This window comes from Typopeltis vanoorti, chromosome 19 (genome assembly GCF_054136105.1).
Source record: "Typopeltis vanoorti isolate ZY-2024b chromosome 19, IOZ_Tvanoo_1.0, whole genome shotgun sequence".
In the NCBI taxonomy this organism is placed as follows: Eukaryota; Metazoa; Arthropoda; class Arachnida; order Uropygi; family Thelyphonidae; genus Typopeltis; species Typopeltis vanoorti.
This window is the reverse complement of record NC_143567.1, coordinates 22229407-22253864: the sequence shown is the minus strand read 5'-3', so window position 1 is coordinate 22253864 and position 24458 is coordinate 22229407. Positions and strand designations below refer to the sequence as shown.

Here is a 24458-nt window from a genome sequence, read left to right as displayed (position 1 = left end):
CTAGAAGACGAGAGGATGGAAACAGTAGGAGAGATGGAATGAAAGAGGGATATGGAAGTGTTAGACGAGGAGAGAATGGAAACAGTACGAGACAGAGAGATGTATGGGAATGCTAGAAGAGAAAATAGCAGTAGAGGAGAGGGAATGAGAGAGACCTATGGGAATGAAAGAAGAGGAGAGAATGGAAACAATAGGAGAGAGGGAATAGTAAGAGGTATAATGTATGGCAACTCAATGATCCATGGTGTTCAAGATAGGATGCGTGAGGTGTGTTTTGCCATGAAGAACAATAGAAAGGGTGGCTATGGCAATTAAGAGAGGTGAAAGGGTGGATGAGATGATTGTGATGGTAGGAACAAATGACTTGAGTGGTAATGTAAGTCAGGCAGCGAGAGATATGAGATTTCTGCTTGAGGCAGTACGGAAGAAGACAGAGAGAGAAAAAATAGTGTGCGTGTTGCCTAGGTATGATAATGATGAGCTGAGCAGAAGAGCGGTGATATTGAATGGCATAATAGCGAGAATGTGTGACAAGAGAGGACTGGTATATGTGGATGCTTGGAGTGCATTTGAGGAAAGAGAGGAATTGTATGCGAGAGACCGCTTACATTTGAATGAGGAAGGACGTAGGCATATGGAGAGATTGCTGTTCTGAACGAGTCAGTGTGTCCCAGGGAGGATGATAGCAGGGGTGGCCTCTTGTGGGAATGGATACTTGGGAGAAGGGGGACGACATCAGGTAACACTGAGCCCAGTGGAATCTAGAGGGGATAATGCTGGGTATAGAAACAATGGCATTTATATGCTTTATATTAATGCCAGGAGTATCTGGAATAAGGGAGAGGAATTGGTGGCACAGATAGCATCAGCCTGGACAAAAATTATTGGGATCACTGAGACGTGGTTGACAGAAGAGGATATCATAACAGGAATAGAAGTCGCTGCGTATAGCATTTTTCGTCAGGATAGGAGGGGAAAGCATGGTGGTGGGGGTACTGCTTATGATAAGTGATGACCTATGTCCTCTAAGAATGGAGGCTTTGGAAAGAAGTGAGACAAATGATTTTGAGAGAGCAAGACAGGATATTTAGTGGGGTGTTGCTACAGACCCAGGAGCACAGAGGATGAGGACCAGGAGATGTTTAGACAGCTAAGTTTGGCAAGTGCAAGAAGAATGATTGTTATGGGAGATTTTAACTACAGTAGTATAAATTGGAGAGAGGAAGATGCATGTAGCAATAGGGGAATGGAATTTCTAGAATTCTTGAGGGACAAATGTCTTAGGCAATGTAACAGAGGGAACAAGAGGTTCAAGAGTTTTGGATTTGGTTATAGCATCAGAAGAGTTGATAATAACTGAGTTGACATCTCTCCCCAGTCGGAGAGAGTGACCATATGGTTTTGACTTGGAAAATGAATAGACATGCAGGAGTATCAAAGAGACGGGAAGTTATGTGGAATTATAATGCAGATGATTATAACAGTCTTAGACGTCAACTTCGGGAAGTTTCATGGAGGGAGGAATTGGAAGGCCGGGATATCATTAGTGCGTGGGAAATTATGAAAGAATATTTGTTAGCAGCAATGGTAAGTTGTATACCACGAGTGAAGAAGAGGACACAATTTGGAGTAAAGATGATGACAAACAATATTAAACAGGAATTGCATGCGAAAAAGACGCTATGGAAGAGACTTAAGGAGACAGATGAAGAGAAGATGCATGAAGAATATAAGACACAGGCCAGAAGAGTGACTAGTGTGGTAAGGAAAGCAAAAATGGAATATGAGAGGAGATAGGCCCTAATATCAAAAGAAAATCCTAGGTAATTTTTTAGATATGTGGCCAGTAGGGGGAGAAATGACTGTGGAAGAATGATATTGTGGGAAAAAAATGGGAATAGAGTGACTGATGCAGAAGACACAGTGGAATTGTTCAATGAACATTTTATTGGAGTATTTCATCCTAGAGATGTCAGTTTTAATGCTAGAGGGATAGAGCTGGTTCGAGGTTTAGAGGTACAGGAGGAGAGTGTGTTTCAGATACTGAGTACCCTGGATGTCAGTAAAGCTATGGGACTGAATGGTATTTCACCACGAGTTTTGACAGAATGTGCTAGGGAACTGACAGTGCCTTTAACCTGGCTTTTCAATGAAAGTCTGGCTTCAGAAAAGGTTTCCAGGGAATGGAAGGAAGGTAAGATAGTGCCACTGCATAAGGGCGGTAGCAGACTGGAAGTGTCTAATTATAGACCAGTTTGTGTGTCATTAGTAGTTGTTAAGATCTTGGAGAAAGTAGTGAGGGACCGTATACAGCATTCGGCAGATGAGGGTAATGTTATCTGTAAGAGTCAACATGGATTTGTGAAAGGGCACTCTTGTTTTAGCAATATGCTAGCCTTTTATAATAAAGTTACAAGAACATTAGATGAGGGAAAGGCATATACTGCAATTTTCTTCGACCTAGCGAAGGCACTTTGACAGGGTGCCACATGTTAAGCTGATATTTCATTTGCAGCACATGGGTCTGGATGTGAGATTGGTCAACTGGATTCAGGATTGGCTGTCTGATAGGTATCAGAGAGTTGTGTATGGTGGAGCGGTTTCAAGGAGGCAGAGGGTTACAAGTGGGTCCCACAGGGCTCAGTACTAGGACCTATATTGTTTAACCTTTATATCATTGACATTGCCAGTGGATTGCACGGGGATATTCAGTTGTTTGCAGATGATACGAAGCTGGGAAGGATTATTAGTAATACTGCAGATGTGTTAACCCTGCAAGAGGATTTGAATAAGCTAGATAGATGGGCAAATGAAGGATGTCAGGTTAATGCAGCAAAATGTAAGGTCTTGAGGTTTTGGAAATATCGATGGGATGCTGCATACTCTATGGGAGGAGTTATACTGGAGGAAGTAGGGGAGACAAGAGATCTGGGGTTGATGATTGATAGAAACCTGAAGTTTAGGGGACATATTGCAAAGGTCGTGAAGGTAACACAGAGGATTGCTGCAATTATGAGAAGGACACAGACCTGCAGAGATAAGAGGGTTATCATTCCGTTGTATAAGTCTCTGATCAGACCACACTTGGACTATTGTTCTCAGATTTGGTCCCCAGGATTTGAAGGGGATAAATTAACTGTGGAAACAAAGATGGATGACAAAGATGGTTTCAGGACTGTACAAGGATAGTTATGAGGATCGGCTGAGGGAATGTGGACTGCAGAGTTTGGTGGATAGAAGAAGGAGAGGTGATATGATTGAGACTTTTAAACTGTTGAGAGGTGGTTACAGGGTTGACACTGGGGAGTTCTTTCGCTTGGTTGAACAGCGGGAAGGAGTGATGACGTGATGACAAGAGGCCATCCCTGGAAGTTACGAAAGGAAACTGTGAGCAAGAGGGTGAGGAGTGGTTTCTTTGCGTGGAGGGTGGTTGAACCGTGGAATGCATTGCCTGATGGAGTGGTGAGAGCAAGAACGGTCAATGAGTTTAAGGAGTGGTATGACAGACTTTGTGTTTCTTAGGGGGGACCTCCCCTTGATGAGTCTTGATAGACTTTATGTTCTTAGGAAGGACCTCCCACGATGAGTCTTTTGACTCCATGGAGGGCTGAATAATAATAATAATAATAAATGGTATTTTATTTCATTAATTATATCAAAAAGTTGTTCATAGTAAGGGTTGATACAAATGGGTGGTCGTAGTCATGGGCTTCCTAAAATTCCAGATTGGAGAATTTATAAAGTTGAAGATGTTCCTGAACTAATGAGAGTTCAAGAATCGCTTGAGAAATATGGGTTAAGAGATCCTTGTTTGAGGTAAGGAATGAAAATTGCTTTCTGTAACTGGCAACCTTTATTCAATCCAAAGGTTAAATTATGGTATCAATGCTGAATTTCTCAAAAATGCAATATTATTTGACACCTCCAGGGAGTTCAAAGACTCATTGAGAATATATTCTGACATTATCTCGGATTCTGATATGTCACTTCCAATTAGCAGTGGATGATCGATGCTATATGCGTTCTTCAGTAATGAAAAAAAAATAAATCCTTGATTCGATTTCATCAGCAGAGAAGAAACTTAAGTTAACTTTATGAACCCCAACACATCCCAGTCACCCCAGCTGAAGATGAGTGTGCAAGTGTCATACGAAGATAACAGTTGTTTAGCTGTTTGGAGGAGATAAATAGAGAAATATGCAGGTAACAAAAATGGGATTCCATGAAGGTACGGTGTAATGGTATTTACACTGTTTACTTGATAAATAAATATCTACATTTTGAAAGGTCATGATATTTTGTCTAATCCAATGCTAACAAAGCTGCATATTGTTAACTTTGAAGGTTATCTTTGCTCCATTGAATGATATGGATAACAGTGTTCAAGACCTGGAAAGCTTGTGATGTTTGCAGCATGGTTTGATGAAAGAGCAGGAGGAACGGATCATACTGTTATCAAAAGTCATAGATGAGATTACAAGTTAATCTGATTAAAATGATCAATTTTGAAGTTAGGAGAAATACTAAATGCTTTAGCATTGAGCTGTTTAATAAATACATAACAAAACCATTATATAATAAAAACTGTAAGGTAATGGAAAACCCACACAATATGGGATGAAATGACCATAAGTGACTTATTTAGTGTTATACTGCTTATTATGTGTAGACCATTTATGGAAACTGAGGAGTGATTGCTGGAGGTCAACTGGTTTACATAGTGTCTTATAACTGTTATATTTAAGAGAAGATGCTTTTTATGTACCCTTACTATTACTGTTTGCTATTATTATTCTTTATTACTGTATAGCTGTTATGTTACAACTTATTCAGAGATGGTGCACTGACTGCTATATGCATAATTTGTATTACTTCTAGGCCTCTGTGATGAATTCATTGTGAATGACACACACACACACACACGCACCATAATAGCTGTCATACTTCATTTTCAACTCATTTCATGGCAACCATCATTCTCTATGTAAAAAAAAACAAAAGAAAACATTCCTTCCCTTCCTTGTGAAACCATTCATAAATAGCTTAGCAACGACTGTATTTTTCGTTGTTGCTACTTCTGTGTGCACTAACTCCTGATACATACATCTCCTCTCTCACCAAACAAGAAATCTGTCAAACTTTGCAGATTGCACTCCTTCATCCTCTCCTGGTTGAAAGTTGAACCTTTACCTTTTTAACATTTCTCTATCTCTTTAAATCTGTGCTAGTCCAGATGCAGCCTTGTCAGTGCCATATGCAAAGGCACTTGCACAAATATCAGTAGTTCAGTTTTAGAATAGAGGTCACAGTTGTTGGTTTTAGCTGGACTCAGTTTCATTACATAGTTGATAAATAACTATATGAAATATAACCATGTGTTATAAAAGCACATATATGGTTGCTTTTATAATTTTTTTTATCTAATAAGACATTCTGTGATTTTTTTTTTTTTTTTTTTACTTTGTTGGAAAGATATGGGTTTATTTATGTTGTAGTACAAGAGGAAGCTCTGTAAGGTCTTTTCAACTAAAGAGCTTATATGGGGTGGCAGGACTTTTTATCAACTCAGATTTTTCATCTCATACAACACACTATCCAGAGAACGCACACGTGATTTGCATGGCATTATCCTCATTCAGCTGCATTATTTTATGGAGAAATTTAAGAATAAATTTGCCATCTGCTTATCTCCTTGAAGTTGTCCAATCAGCTTAGTTAAGTGGATGATTTGCAGTTTTTTTCATGGCACAAATGGCTTGTATATCAACAGTCACCATCCCAGAATCCAGTTCACTGCTGATAAAAAAATAAATAAAAATAATTATGGTAGCTCTCATTTCTTGTTTCCTATGTTGTACAAGTCATTTTGTTTTCTATATATTAAACTTATTCATATGCTAATAATATCACACGCACACATATACGAGTCTTGTTATCACAGAAATTGGGAATAATGAAAAGCTTTCTCAGATGGCCTACATAATTTGTTAGGATTTATTATCCTGAGAAGAATTCATAATTTTCAGAGGACATCTCAGCACTAAGATATAATTCCCATATAAATGAGAATGATGTGACATGTACCGTTTGGTTGAAAAACATCTAGGTTTAAATCTTGTCCTGACACGTGGAACTTGTTTAAGAGCTTTTTCATTTAGAGTTAAATTAACTAGTTTCGTGTAAAGACAGAATGGTTTTCCATCCCACAAGTAGCCAAAGTTTTTTGAGAATACACACTATTAAATATTTCATTGGTGAAATAGAATTGGCGGATTGTGTAGCATTGTAAAGTTGAGTCTATGAACTCCCAGGATGGGGAGTTGTAGTGTCAGGTAATAATAAAACTTGAAAAATGTTAAAAGAAGTAAAATGAACCCAAGAATTCTATTTGCTGCTTTTTTTTGTATATGATATCCATGAAAAAAAAAAATCCACCTGCAGTAATCAGATAATCTGCAGTGTGTTATTATCGTCATCAGTATTCTACTGGGAGATGGTAACATGCTGTTGCATATGGAAATGTATCTGTTAGGCCTGGATCAATCCACTGCTGGATGAAGGGATCCCTTCAATTATCTCCATTTGATTGCCCATTATTAGCTTTTCTTATCCCTTGTATTCCAGCATGCCTAACAATTTCATCTTTATCTTCTAGTTTGCTATCCATAGGTCTCCATTCTGTTTATAATTTAGGCTATCTTGTAATATGTCCATTTCTCAATCTTAGCACATCATAGGGTGTCCTGTCTCTGCACCACACTGAGCATATTCCTTTCCATTCTTCTCTAAATATCGTTAGTTAAAGCCTGGGTTTTGCTGCCACATGTAATTACAGATAAGACACACTGGTCAAAAGCTTTCCTCTTCAAACTAATGTTAATATTACCTTTGAAGAAATCTTTTATCCTCTCAAAAGCATTTCAGGTAGGTGTATTCTTCTTAAGTCTTTTGTTTGTCCATCTTTAATATTTTTGTCTCAGATAAACACATGAATCTTTTCGATGTTAAGTTGTCATTCATCATGACTTTTCTTTTATTTAAATTTATCTTCAACTCAGTTAAGCTAATTCTAATTTTATTTCTAGATCTTCTGCTAAGAGAAGTATGTTATCAGCAATCAGCAAAATACAATGAGTCCAGAATCTTTCCATTAATTTTAACTTTTCCATTCTCCCAGTTCATAAACAAACAAACAAAACATTTCCTTTAAGGTAAATGTAAAGAGTTTTATAGATATTGTATCTCTCTATCCTATTCCTTTATTTATTGGAACATTCTCACTCTTCTTATGCAGTTGACAGAGGCAGCATGACTATATATATTTCAAGGTTTCTATACCTGTTTCTTTTCTTTCCTGTTATAAGTGGTTCTCGGATATCTGAGATTCAGATGGCATCAAATGCTTTTTCAAAAGCTGTGGGTGCTATGACAGTGAATGAGTTCAAGGCAAAGTATGATAGATACTGTGTGAATGTTGAATAGTTGTGATGGATATGATGTTAAGGGCCTCCCTCGATGAGTCTAAGGACTCCTTGGAGTCGCTCGTAATGATAATAAAAATCAAAATTCTCTTCCCATTGCTGACAGGTGATGGGTGCTGCAAAAAAATCACCTGTTCTGTTGTAAGTAATGGAATGTCCAACACATTAAATAATCTATTGCAAATATACAGGACAAGAGGGCAGCTGTAGAATTCATATTCTACTGTTTCCAATCAGTAACAGATGTCGTAGATTGGATTTCCGATGTTCAAGTATCTCCATTTGATAGTATTGACTTGAAAGCAGCCATATGTAATTCTCCAAGCAAGATTCCTCCTGTCAGGGTATCTTGGAATTACAATAAGTTATGAAACAAACTATTGTTATCAGTACCCAACTGTGGAAGTTCATGGCAAGAGATTAAAGATTTCTTTATACCAAATTTTACTTTTTATTGAGGTCAAATTCAGTGGGAGCCAAGCCCAGAAGTGATACCATGCTGAAGTAATGCAGAAGTCATATTTCCATATACAAGTAACCAAAAGGTATCACACCTTATTGTTAAAATATTCTGGATTAGAGATAGATATTGAATGTTTATCCACTTGGTAATATTATAAATTGCCATATGCCAAGAAATTAAATTCTTGATTATAATATAACCAAGTGGAAAAACTTTCAATATCTATCTCTAATCCAGAGTATTTTAATAATAAGGCCGACATATCATGTGACACCTTTTGGCACTTATATATGAAAATATTACTTCTTCATTACTTTAGCCTTGTCATCAGCCTCTATATATGAGTTGCACTGTCATGAAGTTACTTCATGTGCAAACTTTGTCTGCTTACACTTGAATAAAGGATGAAGCCAAGAATATAATTTCTTGATATCTTTAATTTAAAAAGCATGGTAGTAATGTCCCATGTAGCAGTGAATTTGAGGCAATCTGGTTTGAAATAGAGGTTAAGAGGATGAAATATATGGTGGGGCGTTGAATTTATACAGACCTGGCTGTTCAGCAGAAGGAATATTATTATTATTATCATGTGACACCTGCAGAGAGTCCAAAGACACATCGAGAAAGGTTAACTACTCTACAACTCCGTCTCCAATTAATTCACCATCCACAACAAACTGTAACTACCATCATCTCCAACAATAACATCTACCACCCACCACCACTAGTATTTTCACACAAATATCCATTATTTAAATTAAGGGGGTATTAAATCCCACACTGTTTCAAAACCGACTAAGAAACTCAAAGATCAGAATCAAAGAGTTTAATGCCGAATATAGTAACTATAAAAGTATCGGTGACTACTAGCGTAAGCTAAAGCACGTAGTACAAACTAGGGGCAACTTGTAGCAAAGGTGGGGAAAGTTCTGATTGCTATTCTTAGTATTTTCCATAATGTAAAACCCATCTCCTAGGAGATGTATGATGTTATACATTATGGTGGGAGGTCACTACTCAGACCGGTTTTGATCTTTGTAAAAGTGAAACGGGCTCTAAAAATATGACGATCCCTAAAGATTGCCTAACTCCGCATTGTTCCACTCAATGACAGGCTCACCCCTCCACCGAGAAGAACTTCTCAGCACTGGCTCTACCCAGTGGCAGGCTCACCCCACCACCAAGCAGAGCCATAATTTCAGCAGTGGCCCCCACTCAGAGACAGGCAAAAACCTATCCCCAAGCAGAGCCCCTCTCAGAGCCAGCCCCCCACCGGTTTCGATCTTTATTGAGATCTCATCAGTGAGTAGCTAGACCAAAATAATACTAAGGGTATAGCAAAAAGAACTTATACACTCTGCTATACGAGTTGTCAAAAAGGTGCACCCATAAATTATTTAAAATAAAGAGCCAATAGCCTTCATTTCGGTAATGTAAACATTATTTAAATTAAGGGGATATTAAATCCCACATTGTTTCAAAACCAAATAAGAAACTCAAAGATCGGAATCAAAGAGTTTCATGCCGAATATAGTAACTATAAAAGTATCAGCGACTACTAGCATACGCTAAAGCACGTAGTACAAACTAGGGCAACTCGTAGCAAAGGTGGGGAAAGTTCTGATTGCTATTCTTAGTATTTTCCATAATGTAAAATCCACTATACCCTTTCGCTATACCCTTAGTATTATTTTGGTCTAGCTACTCACTGATGAAATCTCAATAAAGATCGAAACCGGTCTGGGTAGTGACCTCCTACCATAATGTATAACACCATCCTTCTCCTAGGAGATGGGTTTTACATTATGGAAAATACTAAGAATAGCAATCAGAACTTTCCCCATCTTTGCTATGAGTTGCCCTAGTTTGTAATACGTACTTGGACTACGTGCTTTAGCTTACGCTAGTAGTCGCCGATACTTTTATGGTTACTATATTCGGCATGAAACACTTTGATTCCGATCATTGAGTTTCTTATTCGGTTTTGAAACAATGTGGGATTTAATATCCCCTTAATTTAAATAATGTTTACATCGCCAAAATGAAGCCTATTAGCTCTTTTATTTAAACAAATATCCATGCCCATGGCAGGATTTGAACCTGCAGCCCTTTGGTGGAGGAGTGGATATGCTAACCACTTGGCCAACCAGGCTGGCATATCATGAGAATAAGAGTGAGATGAGTTATGATGTACATAAAGTGCAGGCCAGAAAAGTTAGTTACAAGTATTGTGTGTAAATCAGAGTGCGAAAAGATGAGGAGACTGTTCAATTAATAAGTGCTCACTTTACTAAAGATATCACACATGTATATAACATGGTGTGCACAGTGCTACTACTACACTGAAGCAATTCAAATGCATGAAAATGAGGTTGAAGCTGTTACATAATCTGGATAAGAATTTGCCAATAGGAGCAGGTAATATATCAGAATGTACACTAAAGGAACATTCAGCTGAATTGACTAGGCTTTTGACATGGTAGTATAGCTCGAGTGTCAGCTCAGAAAAGATACCACAGGAATGGAAAGAATGCATAGTAGCTCCATTACAAGGGTCGTGCAAAAACTAATGTGTCTAACTACTGACTAATATATATATATATATCTCTGGAGCGGTGGTGAAGATTTTAGAGAAGTTAGAAAGAAAATTTGCATACAGAAATTGGTTGAGAGATAAGCTATACTCTGCAAGGAACAGTATGGATTCACTAAAGTGACGTCATGTTTCAGAAATTTGCTCATATTTTATGATAGTGTTACCGCTAAGTTGGATGAAGGTAATGGGCACACTATGATACTATTGGATATAATAGATGCCACATGAAAGGCTTTTGCATAAACTGGAGAATGTGGGATTGGGATAGAATTTCCTGACTTAGATGAATAGGCAGTTGAATGACTAATAATAATAATAATAACAATTATTATTATTATTATTATTCAGGCCTCCATGGAGTCAAAAGACTTGTCGTGGGAGGTCCTCCCTAAGAAACACAAGGTCTATCAAGACTTATCAAGGAGAGGTCTCCCCTGAGAAACACAAAGTCTATCATACCACTTCTTAAACTCATTGACCATTCTTGCTCTCACCACTCCATCATGTAATGCATTCGATAGTTCAACCAACCTCCACGCAAAGAAACCACTCCTCACCTTCTTGCAAACAGTTTCCTTTCGTAACTTCCAGGGATGGCCTCTTGTCATGACTCCTTCCAGCTGTTCAAACAAATGAAAGAACTCCCCAGTGTCAACCCTGTAACCACCTCTCAACAGTTAAAAAGTCTGAATCATATCACCTCTCCTTCTATTCATGAAACTCTGCAGTCCACATTCCATCAGCCGATCCTCATAACTAACATGGCACAGTACTGAAACCATCTTTGTTATCTGCCTTTGTACCTTTTCACAGTTAATTTATCCCCTTCAAATCCTGCGGACCAAACCTAAGAACAATATTCTAAGTGTGGTCTGATAAGAGACTTATACAACGGAATGATAATCCTTTTATCTCTGTAGGTTGGTATCCTTCTCATTATTGCAGCAATCCTCTGTGTTATCTTCACCACCTTTGCAAAATGTCCCCTAAACTTCAGGTTTCTATCAATCATTAACCCCAGATCTCTTGTCTCCCATACTTCCTCCAGTATAATTCCTCCCTCCATAAAACTTCCCAAAGTTGACGTCTTAGACTATTATAATCACCTGCCTTATTATTCCACATATGTTACCGTCTCTTTGATACTCCTTCATGTCTATTCATTTTACAAGTCAAAACCATATGGTCACTCTCTCCAACTGGTGGGAGAGATGTCATCTCAGTAATTATCAACTCTTCTGATGCTATAACCAAATTCAAAACTCTTGAACCTCTTGTTACTTCTATTACATGTTGCCTAAGACATTTGTCCCTCAAGAATTCCAGAAATTCCATTCCCTTATTGCTACATGCATCTTCCTCTCCCCAATTTATACTACTGTAGTTATAATCTCCCATAACAATCATTCTTCTTCTTGCACTTGCCAAACTCAACTGTCTAAACATCTCCTGGTCCCCACCCTCAGTGCTCCTGGGTCTGTAGCAACACCCCACTAAATATCCTGTCTTGCCCGCCTCTACCTCACACCATATGCTTTCAAAATTATTAGTGTCACTGCCTTCCAAAGCCTCCACTCTTAGAGGACATAGGTTACCACTTATCATAAACAGTACTCCACCACCACGCTTTCCCTTCCTATCCTGCCAAAAAATGCTGTACCCAGCGACTTTTATTCCTGTTATTATATCCTCTTCTGTCAACCATGCCTCAGTGATCCCAATAATTTTTGGCCAGGCTGATGCTATCTGCACCACCAATTCCTCTCCCTTATTCCAGATACTCCTGGCATTAGTATAAAGCGTATAAATGCAGTTGTTTCTATACCCAGCATTATCCCCTCTAGACTCCACTGGGCTCAGTGTTACCTGATGTCGTCCCCCTTCTCCCAAGTACCTATTCCCAAAAGAGGCCACGCCTGCTACCATCCTTCCTGAGGTACACTGACTCGTTCAGAACAGCAATCTCTCCAGATGCCTACGTCCTTCCTCATTCAAATGTATCTGGTCGCTCGCATACAATTCCTCTCTGTCCTCAAATGCACTTCAAGCATTCACATATTCCAGTCCTCTCTTGTCACACATTCTAGCTATTTTGTCATTCAATATTACTGCTCTTCTCCTCAGCTCGTCATTATCATATCTAAGCAACACACACACACTATCTTTCCTCTCTCTCTGTTTTCTTCAGTACAGCCTCAAGCAAAAATCTCATATCTCTCACTGCCCGACTTACATTACCACTCAAATCATTTGTTCCTACCATCACAATCATCTCATCCACCCTTTCAATTGCCATTGCCACTATTTCTATCATTCCTCCTGGCAATGCTTTATACTAATGCCAGGAGTATCCGGAATAAGGGAGAGGAATTGGTGGCGCAGATAGCATCAGCCTGGCCAAAAATTATTGCGATCACTGAGACGTGGTTGACAGAAGGGGATATAACAACAGGAATAGAAGTCGCTGAGTATAGCATTTTTCGTCAGGATAGGAGGGGAAAGCGTGGTGGACGGGTACTGCTTATGATAAGTGATGACCTATGTCCTCTAAGAGTGGAGAATTTGGAAGGAAGTGAGACAAATGATTGTGAGAGCATATAGTGTGAGGTAGAGGTAGGCAAGACAGGATATTTAGTGGGATGTCGCTACAGACCCAGGAGCACAGAGGATGGGGAGCAGGAGATGTTTAGACAGCTATGTTTAGCAAGTGCAAGAAGAATGATTGTTATGGGAGATTTTAACTTCAGTAGTATAAATTGGAGAGAGGAAGATACATGTAGCAATAGGGGAATGGAATTTCTAGAATTCTTGAGGGACAAATGTCTTAGGCAACATGTAACAGAGGGAACAAGAGGTTCAAAAGTTTTGGATTTGGTTATAGCATCAGAAGAGTTGATAATAACTGAGTTGATGTCTCTCCCACCAGTTGGAGAGAGTGAACATATGGTGTTGACTTGGAAAATGAATAGACATGCAGGAGTATCAAAGAGACAGGAACTTATGTGGAATTATAAGGCAGGTGATTAGAATAGTCTTAGACGTCAACTTCGGGAAGTTTCATGGAGGCAGGAATTGGAAGGCCGGGATATCACTAATGCGTGGGAAATTGTGAAAGAATATTTGTTATCAGCAATGGTAAGTTGTATACCACGAGTGAAGAAGAGGACGCAATTTGGAGTAAAGTAGATGACAAACAATATTAAACAGGAATTGCATGCGAAAAAGAGGCTATGGAAGAGATATAAGGAGACAGGTGAAGAGATGCATGAGGAATATAAGACACAGGCCAGAAGAGTGACTAGTGTGGTAAGGAAAGCAAAACTGGAATATGAGAGGAGATTGGCCCTAAGATCCAAAGAAAATCCTAGGGAATTTTTTAGCTATGTGGCCAGTAGGAGGAGAAATGACTGTGGAAGAATGATATTGTGGGATAAAAATAGGAATAGAGTAACTGATGCAGAGGACATAGTGGAATTGTTCAATGAACACTTTATTGGATGTATTTCATCCTAGAGGAGTCAGTTTTAATGCTAGAGGGATAGGACTGGTTCGAGGTCTGGAGGTACAGGAGGAGAGTGTGTTTCAGATACTGAGTACTCTGGATGTCAGTAAAGCTGTGGGACTGGATGGTATTTCACCACGAGTTTTGAGAGAATGTGCTAGGGAATTGACAGTGCCTTTAACATGGCTTTTCAATGAAAGTCTGGCTTTGGCAAAGGTGCCCAGGGAATGGAAGGAAGGTAAGATAGTGCCATTGTATAAGGGTGGTAACAGACTGGAAGTGTCTAATTATAGACCAGTCTGTGTGTCATCAGTAGTTGTTAAGATCTTGGAGAAAGTAGTGAGGGACCGTATACAGCACTGGGCAGATGAGGGTAATGTTATCTGTGAGAGTCAACATGGATTTGTGAAAGGGCGCTCTTGTTTTAGCAATATGCTAGCCTTTTATAATAAAGTTACAAGAACATTAGATGAGGGAAAGGCATATACTGCAATTTTCTTAGACTTAGCAAAGGCATTTGACAGGGTGCCACATGATAAGCTGATATTTAAGTTGCAACACATGGGTTTGGATGTCAGATTGGTCAACTGAATTCAGGATTGGCTGTCTGATAGGTATCAGAGAGTTGTGTATGGTGGAGCGGTTTCAAGGAGGCAGAGGGTTACAAGTGGGGTCCCACAGGGTTCAGTACTAGGACCTATATTGTTTAACCTTTATATCAATGACATTGCCAGTGGATTGCAAGGGGATATTCAGTTGTTTGCAGATGATGCGAAGCTGGGAAGGATTATTAGTAATAGTGCAAATGTGGTAGCCCTGCAAGAGGATTTGAATAAACTAGATAAATGGGCAAATGAATGGGGATGTCAGTTTAATGCAGCAAAATGTAAGGTTTTGAGGTTTGGGAAACATCGATGGGATGCTGCATACTCTATGGGAGGAGTTATACTGGAGGAAGTAGGGGCGACAAGAGATCTGGGGTTGATGATTGATAGAAACCTGAAGTTTAGGGGACATATTGCAAAGGTGGTGAAGGTAACACAGAGGATTGCTGCTATTATGAGAAGGACACTGACCTGCAGTGATAAGAGGGTTATCATTCCGTTGTATAAGTCTCTGATCAGACCACACTTGGATTATTGTTCTCAGATTTGGTCCCCAGGATTTGAAGGGGATAAATTAACTGTGGAAAGGATACAAAGACGGATGACAAAGATGGTTTCAGGACTGTACAAGGATAGTTATGAGGATTGGCTGAGAGAATGTGGACTGCAGAGTTTGGTGGATAGAAAAAGAGAGGTGATATGATTGAGACTTTTAAACTGTTGAGAGGTGGTTACAGGGTTGACTCTGGGGAGTTCTTTCGCTTGGTTGAACAGCGTGAAGGAGTGATGACAAGAGGCCATCCCTGGAAGTTACGAAAGGAAACTGTGAGCAAGAGGGTAAGGAGTGGTTTCTTTGTGTGGAGGATGGTTGAGCTGTGGAATGCATTGCCTGATGGAGTGGTGGGAGCGAGAACGGTCAGTGAGTTTAAAGAGTGGTATGATAGACTTTGTGTTTCTCAGGGGGGGACCTCCCTTCGATGAGTCTTGACAGACTTTATGTCTTAGGAAGGACCTCCCTCGATGAGTCTTTTGACTCCTTGGAGGCCTGAATAATAATAGTAATAATAATAAACACTCCTCACGCATCCTATCTTGAACACCACGGATCATAGAGTCCCCATACATTATACCTCTTACCATTCCCTCTTCCCTATTGTTTCCATTCTCTCCTCTTCTTTCATGTCCTTGAACCATTCCTGTTCAATCTATATGTAAATCAAAGATGACAAGAAATTATATTCTTGGTTTCATCCAAGTGTAAACAAACAAAGTTTGCATTGGAAGTCACTTCATAACTGGGATACTTGTATATGAAGGCTAATAACTTCATGTCAATTGCCTGAGTATAACCTTATTTGGTTTGCCTTACTTAATTTATAGTATAACCAAGTCATATAACTTTCAACTTCTATCTCTAATTCAGAATATTTCAGTAATAAGGTGTGACACCTTTTGACTATTTGTATATAGAAATATGACTTCTGCATTGCTTCAACCATGGTATCACTTCTGGATCTGGTTTCCATTGATGAGACCTCAATAAAGATAGAAACCGGTCTGGGTAATGACCCTTCCCATAATGCAGCATTCTACATGTTTTTAAGGATATGTGTGTTGTATTATTGGATACTAAGGCAATTGATGTGAAGTCATTAGCCTCCATATAGAAGTAGCCTAGTCATGAAGTGACTTCACACACAAATTTTGTTTGCTTACGCTTGGATAACTGATGAAACAACCAAGAATATACTGTAATTTCTTAGATCTTTAATTTATAATTTGATGTTACTTAATGAATCCAAGGGCTCAGTGAGTTAATGGACTACCTGGAAGGGGCCCACATAATAAAAGTAATATATTAGTTAAAAATGGTAAAGTGACATATTGAATACTTCAATCAGAGTATCATCTTGATAAGATAATTAAAACTACTTACCAGGTACAAAAAATTGTACAGTGTATGGATTGAGAACAGTGACTTGAACTTCTATAAGATTATCAACTTTTAAGAGCACTTGTAGGTGTTGCATTTTGTAGAGACTGATGTTATTTAAAAGTACATATACTTTATTGCTACCCTGAAAGTAATAATTGAATTAGATAAAAATTTACATTGACAAACAAATTTAATCATATTACATATTGTTTTCCAATTAGAGCTGTTTATTTGTTGCCTATGTTGATCAGTTATAATTTTATATAAAATGACACAATAATACTTGATTATCACGTACAATAATAACGTCATGAGAATAATTAAAATACATCAATCAACTAAAAAAAAAAAAATGTAAAAAAAATACAACGGCAAAAACAATAAAATGACACAATAAACAACAAATCACATGATAACCACAGAAATTAAAAACTGTCCAGCATGCTAGAAATTAATATTAATCATTAAAAACTATTTTTGATGGTTACATAAAATGAGAATCTCTCAAACTTTTGGGAAAGAGAGACAATCGTTCCGATTCAGATTTGGCAGCTGTAAAAGGGCTTCACAACTTTCTTTAAAAAGGAATTTCTCACTATTAAAACTTTAATGGAATTTAACAGTTACAATCCTAATCAAATCCAGTATATAATTGACTCCCATCTTCCAACACCTCAGGTTTCTTCAACAGACCGAAGGGTTCCAATCCCTTATATTTCTGGCAGCTCTGAACCAATTGATAGAATTTTGAAGAAGTATCACCTTATTCCGAAATATATTCCTAAGAAGAAATTTCTCATCTGTTGCCATCTACAAAAGACAAAATGTCACTTCTATCCTTAGCTGACGTTTACCAGATACCTTGAATGTAATCTGACATACCTTAGGCAGACAGGCTGTTCTGTGGAAAAAATAATCAATGAACATCAATATTATACTGAATAATACCTTAACCTCAAAAAGTCTAACACTAAACACAGCATCCAGTGGGATGAAGCTCATCTTCTCCATAGAAGCAGGTTTAAATATGAATGCCTTTTCGGAGAAAACTGCGAAGCCCTTTTACATCAGCCAAATCTGAATTGGAACAATTGTGTCTCTCTCCCAAAAGTTTGGGAGATTCTTATTTTATGTAACCATCAAAAATAGTTTTTAATAATTATTTTTTAATAATAATTTCTAGCATGCAGTAACAATTTTTAATTGGTAAACCACTGACTGCTGTATGTAACTTGTATTCTTGTTTTTTTGATTTCTTGTTTCTACGCACTGATGATGTATTGTTATTTTCAGTATGAAATATCTGTACTCTCATTTCGTTGAAGTTAATTACTGTGGGTATCGTGTAATTTGTTGTTTACAGTCATGCCACAGGTACCTTTAACGACTAAAATTACACAATAGCCACAGTAATAAAGTTTAACGAAAGTACAGATATTTTATACTGAAAATAACAGCACATGATCAGTATGTAGAAACAAGAAAAATCAAAGTACATGAATATAAGATAGATACAACCATCGGTTAACCAATTAAAAACAGTTGCAGCATGCTAAAATTAATATTAATAAATAACAAAACTATTTTTGATAAAATCTCATTTATCTAAACATAAAAAATAGTGTTAATATTATTTATTAATATTAATTTCCAAGTATCAGGCAATGATTTTTAATTAATTATTATTATCATCCCAAAACCCCATGAATTTTACAGGCTCACCTAGGAGGTCCCTCTGTCATACACACTCAAATTCTCGGCAGATGCCACACACAAGCAATGCATTCTAATCATTCACAAGTCTCCATGCTCTCAAGTTTTCCCAATCTCCCACCACTATACAAAAAAACCTCCCCAACATTTATCCTATAACAACCTCTTATCAATGTTTATGTCTCAATCATATCACCCCTCCTTCCTATGTCCACTAGACTTTGTAAATTGCATCATCTCATCCTCTTCTTATGTTCAACATTACAGAGACCAGAGGCTGTTTTGATCAACTGCCCCTGGATCCCCTCTAACACCCCCTCATCCACCAGAAAACTAGTAGTCCATATGTGGTCCAATCAGACCCTTATACCAAGAACCTCCCCACCTCCACAAGTCAGCATCCTCTGCATTGACAGCAGAATTTGAGGTACAGTCCTCACAACTTTCAATCTGCCTTCCAAATTTCAGATCCCCATCCATCACCCCAAGATCTCCCACCACCAACAACACATCCCCAACAAGAGTAAACTCCACCCAGTCTACCCAAGTCCTCCCACAAAGCAACAACATCTGCTGAACTCCCAGGGACAGTGCAAGAGTATCTGACGTAAATAGGCAAAGAAACTTGAGGCGCCCCTATACAATGTCTCTATGCAGTAATTAGCGCATCGTTTTTTTCAATACCCAAATTAGATTAGTGCATCTCTAAAATTCGATTAGTATGCCTATATATATCTTAAAAATAATGTTACAGATTTTAAAAATTTCTGTCTATACATTTTCATGCCTAACTATTTTAAAAAATCACCCACCAGAAAGAAATAATTTAGTTACCGATTTAAAACATTTCACAAAGTTATTTTAATGGCATACTACACTACTTCCATGTACACTATGTATACCAGGGTTTCCCAAACTGTGTTCCACAAGAAGTTCCTGGAATTTGTCATTTTAGTTTTCTAAGCATTTTTTATGAATAAATAATTTATAGTGGGAATATTCTGAGGAGAACTCAGGGGTGTTTAAGGGTCAAAGCTGTATAACTGAGAGGAGACCTCCACATAGCCTTTAAAGGAATGTGGAGAACCGACCAGGGCTTCTGATCTAATGTCCAGTCCTCACCTTCTCGTGGTGCACCCTGTTGGGTATCTACTTTGATAATGAACGAATGAGGATGGGCTGGCAATTTGGGATTTAGCCGACCAAATTGTATTCTTATTGGTTAAACCAAAATAAAAAATGATGGCACAACATGACAAAATTTCATGCCGGCTGGGGCGTCGCCCGGTTAAACAAGGCCCCCGTTGTTTTCGCCAGGGAACCAGGGCGAACAGCGAAAAGTCAGCTACTGGAAGAAAATCTGAAAACAAACCCCAACTCAATATCACCAGAGTTAAAGATCGGTACTATCAACATAAGAAGCCTGAATGGCAAAGAAATGGAGCTAGATGAGGAATTAGATAAGTACCAGATCGACATAATAGGGGTGACTGAAACAAAAAAGACCAAAACTGGTGAGATCTTTCTGAGCAATAAATACAAAATGTTACATTCAGGCAATGACAATCAAGGAAAAGAAGGAGTATCCATAGTATTCAACACAAAAAAAAAGGCTAATCTTCTTGAATGGCAGTCAGTCTCAAGTAGAGTAATGTGGGCAAATATGAGAATGGGGAACTGGACAATGAGACTTATTTGTGCCTATGGTCCCACAGAAGGTTCTACTAAGGTAGAAGTGGAGGAATTTTTTGACGCTTTAGAAAAAGCAACTGACACAATGAAAAAGGAAAAGTTGGGGATCTAAATAGCAGAGTAGGAAATGATTGTGAGACATAGAAAAATATTTTGGGAAAATTTGGAGAAAAGAGCAAAGCTAATAATAATGGCAAATATCTGTAGGATTTCTGCTCAGGACATGGACTGGTTATTACTAACACCATGTTCCAACATAAAAATGCGCACAAATCCACTTGGAGAGAAGAGGCTAGGAATAAGAAAAGTCTCATTGACTATGTTATTGTTGATAGTGATGTTTTCTCCCTGGTGCAGGACACCAGAGTGTACAGAGGATTTGAAATTGGAAGTGATCACTATTTAGTCTTGAACAGGATAAAATTGAATTTCATATTGAAAAGAATAACATGTAAGAAAGTTTTAAAGCGAATAAAAGTTGAGCAGCTCTCAGATGTGAACTGTAGACTAAAATACAGAAAGATTATTGAAAAGAAAATGAAAGAGTTTGAGAACAGGAATCAAACCTTGGAGATTCAGTGGCAAACTGTGAAGAAAACATTGATTGATTCTGCCAGAGAGGCATGTGGTGAGGTTGTGTGCAAGGATAAAAAAATCAGAACTCCCTGGTGGACACAGGAAGTTAAAGAGGCAGTGAAGGAAAAGACGAAAGCATATCAAAAGTTCCTGGCAAATAAGTCAGCTTTTACTCTTACAGAATACAGAAACAAATGTAAGAAAGCTAAACAGTGTGTAAAACTAGCTAAACAAAAGTCATGGGAGGACTTTGGCAAGAATATAGAAAATAAATATCAAGAAGGTGGCAAAATATTCTGGAGGTTGTTGAAGAAGCTTAGGAATGGAGGAAAGAGTGCTGTAAAAGGAATTAGAGATGATAAAGGTGACATGAAAACAGGAGAAAAAGATATCCTTGAAGTATGGAGTAATTACTTTGAAAAACTGCTAAATGAAACAAGCTGTGATGACAGCACAGTGATAAAAAACACTGACCAGGCATGCAGTCAGGAATACATATCCATACTTGAAGTAGAAAAAGCCATCAAAGGCTTGAAATGTGGAAAGGCAGCAGGAGTAGATGATATTCGACCAGAAATGCTGAAGTATGGTGGTATAAGAGTCTTACAGTGGCTGCACTGCATAGTTCAGAAAGCTTGGACAGAGGGACGAATTCCCGATGATTGGAGTAGAGCTCTCATAGTACCCATATATAAAAAGGGAAATAAAACTGAACGTGAGAATTACAGAGGTATTTCCCTACTGAGTGTTCCTGGCAAGATCTATGCAAGTATACTTGAGAAACGGTTGAGAAGAATTGTGGAAGAAAAGCTTGGTGAAGAACAAGCTGGATTCAGGCCAAACAGAGGCTGTCAGGATCAGATCTTCACTTTACGACAAATAGTCGAGAAAGCATGGGAATATAACAAAGATCTGTATTTAAGTTTTGTCGATTTTGAAAAGGCATATGATAAGGTGCCAAGAGAGAAGCTATTCAATACGCTGCAATCATATGGTGTCAATGGGGCATTATATCAAGCAATACTTAGTCTTTATTTGAGTTGTAAGTCAGCAGTTAGAATTGAAGGAAGTACAGGAAGATGGTTTAATGTTAAATCTGGTGTGAGACAAGGATGTACGTTATCCCCTCTGTTATTCATTATCTATATGGATCACATTATGAAGGAAAGTGGTATTAAACCTGATATCAAAATTGGAGATGTTAATGTCAGCTCTTTGCTTTATGCAGATGATGTTATACTTCTAAATAAATCCGCTACAAGTCTGCAAGATTCTCTGACTAAATTGAATAGCTGTTGTAATAGATATGGTATGAAGGTCAGCAATAAAAAGACAAAGACAATGAAAATAGGCAGAATCATTGAAAATGTCAACTGTGTTGTGAATGGAGAACCTGTGGAACAAGTAAAACATTTCAGCTACTTAGGCACGATTTTTACTGAAGATGGTAAATTAAATGTAGAAATAGACAACAGAATCAGCAAAGCTGGTATGGTGGGAAGTCAATTGAATAAATTCATATGGAATAAGAAAGAAATTAGTCAGAACACTAAATTAGCTGTATACAAGACAGTGTTCAAACCAGTTTTAACTTATGGATCTGAGAGCTGGGTCATAAGTAAAACACTTGACCAAAGACTAGAGACTGCAGATATGAGAGTCCTGAGAAAGATTAGAGGCGTGAACAGATGGCATCAATGGCAATATCATATTAAAAATGAGGATATTAGGAAAGAACTTGACATTGTCAGCATCCAGGAATGCGTTAGCAGAGCTAAGCTCAGGGGGTATGGTCACGTAAATAGAATGAGAGAGGAAAGATTAGCAAAACAAGTGTTCTCTGCCAGGTTGGCAGGAAAACGACCCAGAGGAAGACCAAGATATAGGTGGATTGATATGGTACAAAGTGCCTTAGATGATAGAAATATAAGATCTGATAATGTTGCAGTCTTGACAAGTAACAGACTGATTTGGAGGAAAATTGTAGATAGGAAGTTAGTAATGATGTAAATTTTTCATGTAGTACTGTCATATCCTGTACACCCCTTGAGGGTACATGGCAGGAATTTGATGATGATGATGATGATGAATAATATTTAAGAATATGTCGAAAAGCTGGGATCCAGAATGCCTAATAATATTATTATTATTATTATTCAGGCCTCCAAGGAGTCAAAAGATTCATTGAGGGAGGTCCTTCCTAAGACATAAAGTCTGTCAAGACTCATCGAGGGGAGGTCCCCCCCTGAGAAACACTAAGTCTATCATACCACTCTTTAAACTCACTGACTGTTCTCGCTCCCACCACTCCATCAGGCAATGCATTCCACGGCTCAACCACCCTCCACACAAAGAAACCACTCCTTATCCTCTTGCTCACAGTTTCCTTTCGTAACTTCCAGGGATGGCCTCTTGTCATCACTCCTTCCCGCTGTTCAACCAAGCAAAAGAACTCCCCAGTGTCAACCCTGTAACCACCTCTCAACAGTTTAAAAGTCTCAATCATATCACCTCTCCTTTTTCTATCTACCAAACTCTGCAGTCCACATTCTCTCAGCCGATCCTCATAACTATCCTTGTACAGTCCTGAAACCATCTTTGTCATCCGTCTTTGTATCCTTTCCACAGTTAATTTATCCCCTTCAAATCCTGGGGACCAAATCTGAGAACAATAATCCAAGTGTGGTCTGATCAGAGACTTATACAACGGAATGATAACCCTCTTATCTCTGCAGGTCAGTGTCCTTCTCATAATAGCAGCAATCCTTTGTGTTACCTTCACCACCTTTGCAATATGTCCCCTAAACTTCAGGTTTCTATCAATCATCAACCCCAGATCTCTTGTCTACCCTACTTACTCCAGTATAACTCCTCCCATAGAGTATGCAGCATCCCTTCCATGTTTCCCAAACCTCAAGACCTTACATTTTGCTGCATTAAACTGACATCCCCATTCATTTGCCCATCTATCTAGCTTATTTAAATCCTCTTGCAGGGCTACCACATCTGCACTATTACTAATAATCCTTCCCAGCTTCGCATCATCCGCAAACAACTGAATATCCCCCTGCAATCCACTGGCTATGTCATTGGTATAAAGGTTAAACAATATAGGTCCTACTACTGAGCCCTGTGGGACCCCACTTGTAACCCTCTGCTTCCTGGAAACTGCTCCACCATACACAACTCTCTGATACCTATCAGACAGCCAATCCTGAATCCAGTTGACCAATCTGACATCCAGATCCATGTTCTGCAACTTAAATATCAGCTTATCATGTGGCACCCTGTCAAATGCCTTCGCCAAGTCTAAGAAAATTGCAGTATATACCTTTCCCTCAACTAATGTTCTTGTAACTTTATTATAAAAGGCTAGCATATTGCTAAAACAAGAGCGTCCTTTCACAAATCCATGTTGATTCTCACAGATAACATTACCCTCATCTGCCCAATGCTGTATACGGTCCCTCACTACTTTCTCCAAGATTTGTGTATCATTAATTTTCACATATCGAAACCTTTCAACATTTGGGAAAGAGAATACTGCTGTTTATGATCGGCCATAAAAATTGCCTGCAAGCAGATTAAAACAATTGGCGGCATATAATATTTTTCGTACAATCGAAGTTTTTAAGCAGCAATGTAGAAGCTGACCCTGATGAACAGAGCAGTAAAATTTGCAGAAGAGTAGAAGAGGCAATATTGCCATACCGTCGGTTGTATGATAAAAAGAAACAAAATGCCCGCCAAACAATGTTAGCTCAATTCTTTGTTAAGAAGTAGAATAATAAAATTTATATTCTGAATATGTTTTATAGTCTTTCAGCTTCATGATTTTACTTTAACTAGGCCCTGAGACATACCTTAATTCTTTTATAAAAAAATTAAAGTTCA

The 24458-nt window shown here is 38.3% G+C and overlaps 1 protein-coding gene across 2 annotated transcripts in view; it reads right to left on the bottom strand.

Moving 5' to 3' along the window:
• Nucleotides 1-24458, bottom strand: part of LOC150095906 (uncharacterized) — a 271111-nt gene that overhangs the window by 169217 nt on the left and 77436 nt on the right. For both annotated transcript variants that reach the window (XM_090409259.1, XM_090409260.1), the window contains exon 3: nt 16584-16725. In XM_090409259.1, the coding sequence (XP_090265385.1) occupies nt 16584-16725 (142 nt within the window). The remainder of the gene's footprint in view (nt 1-16583; nt 16726-24458) is intronic.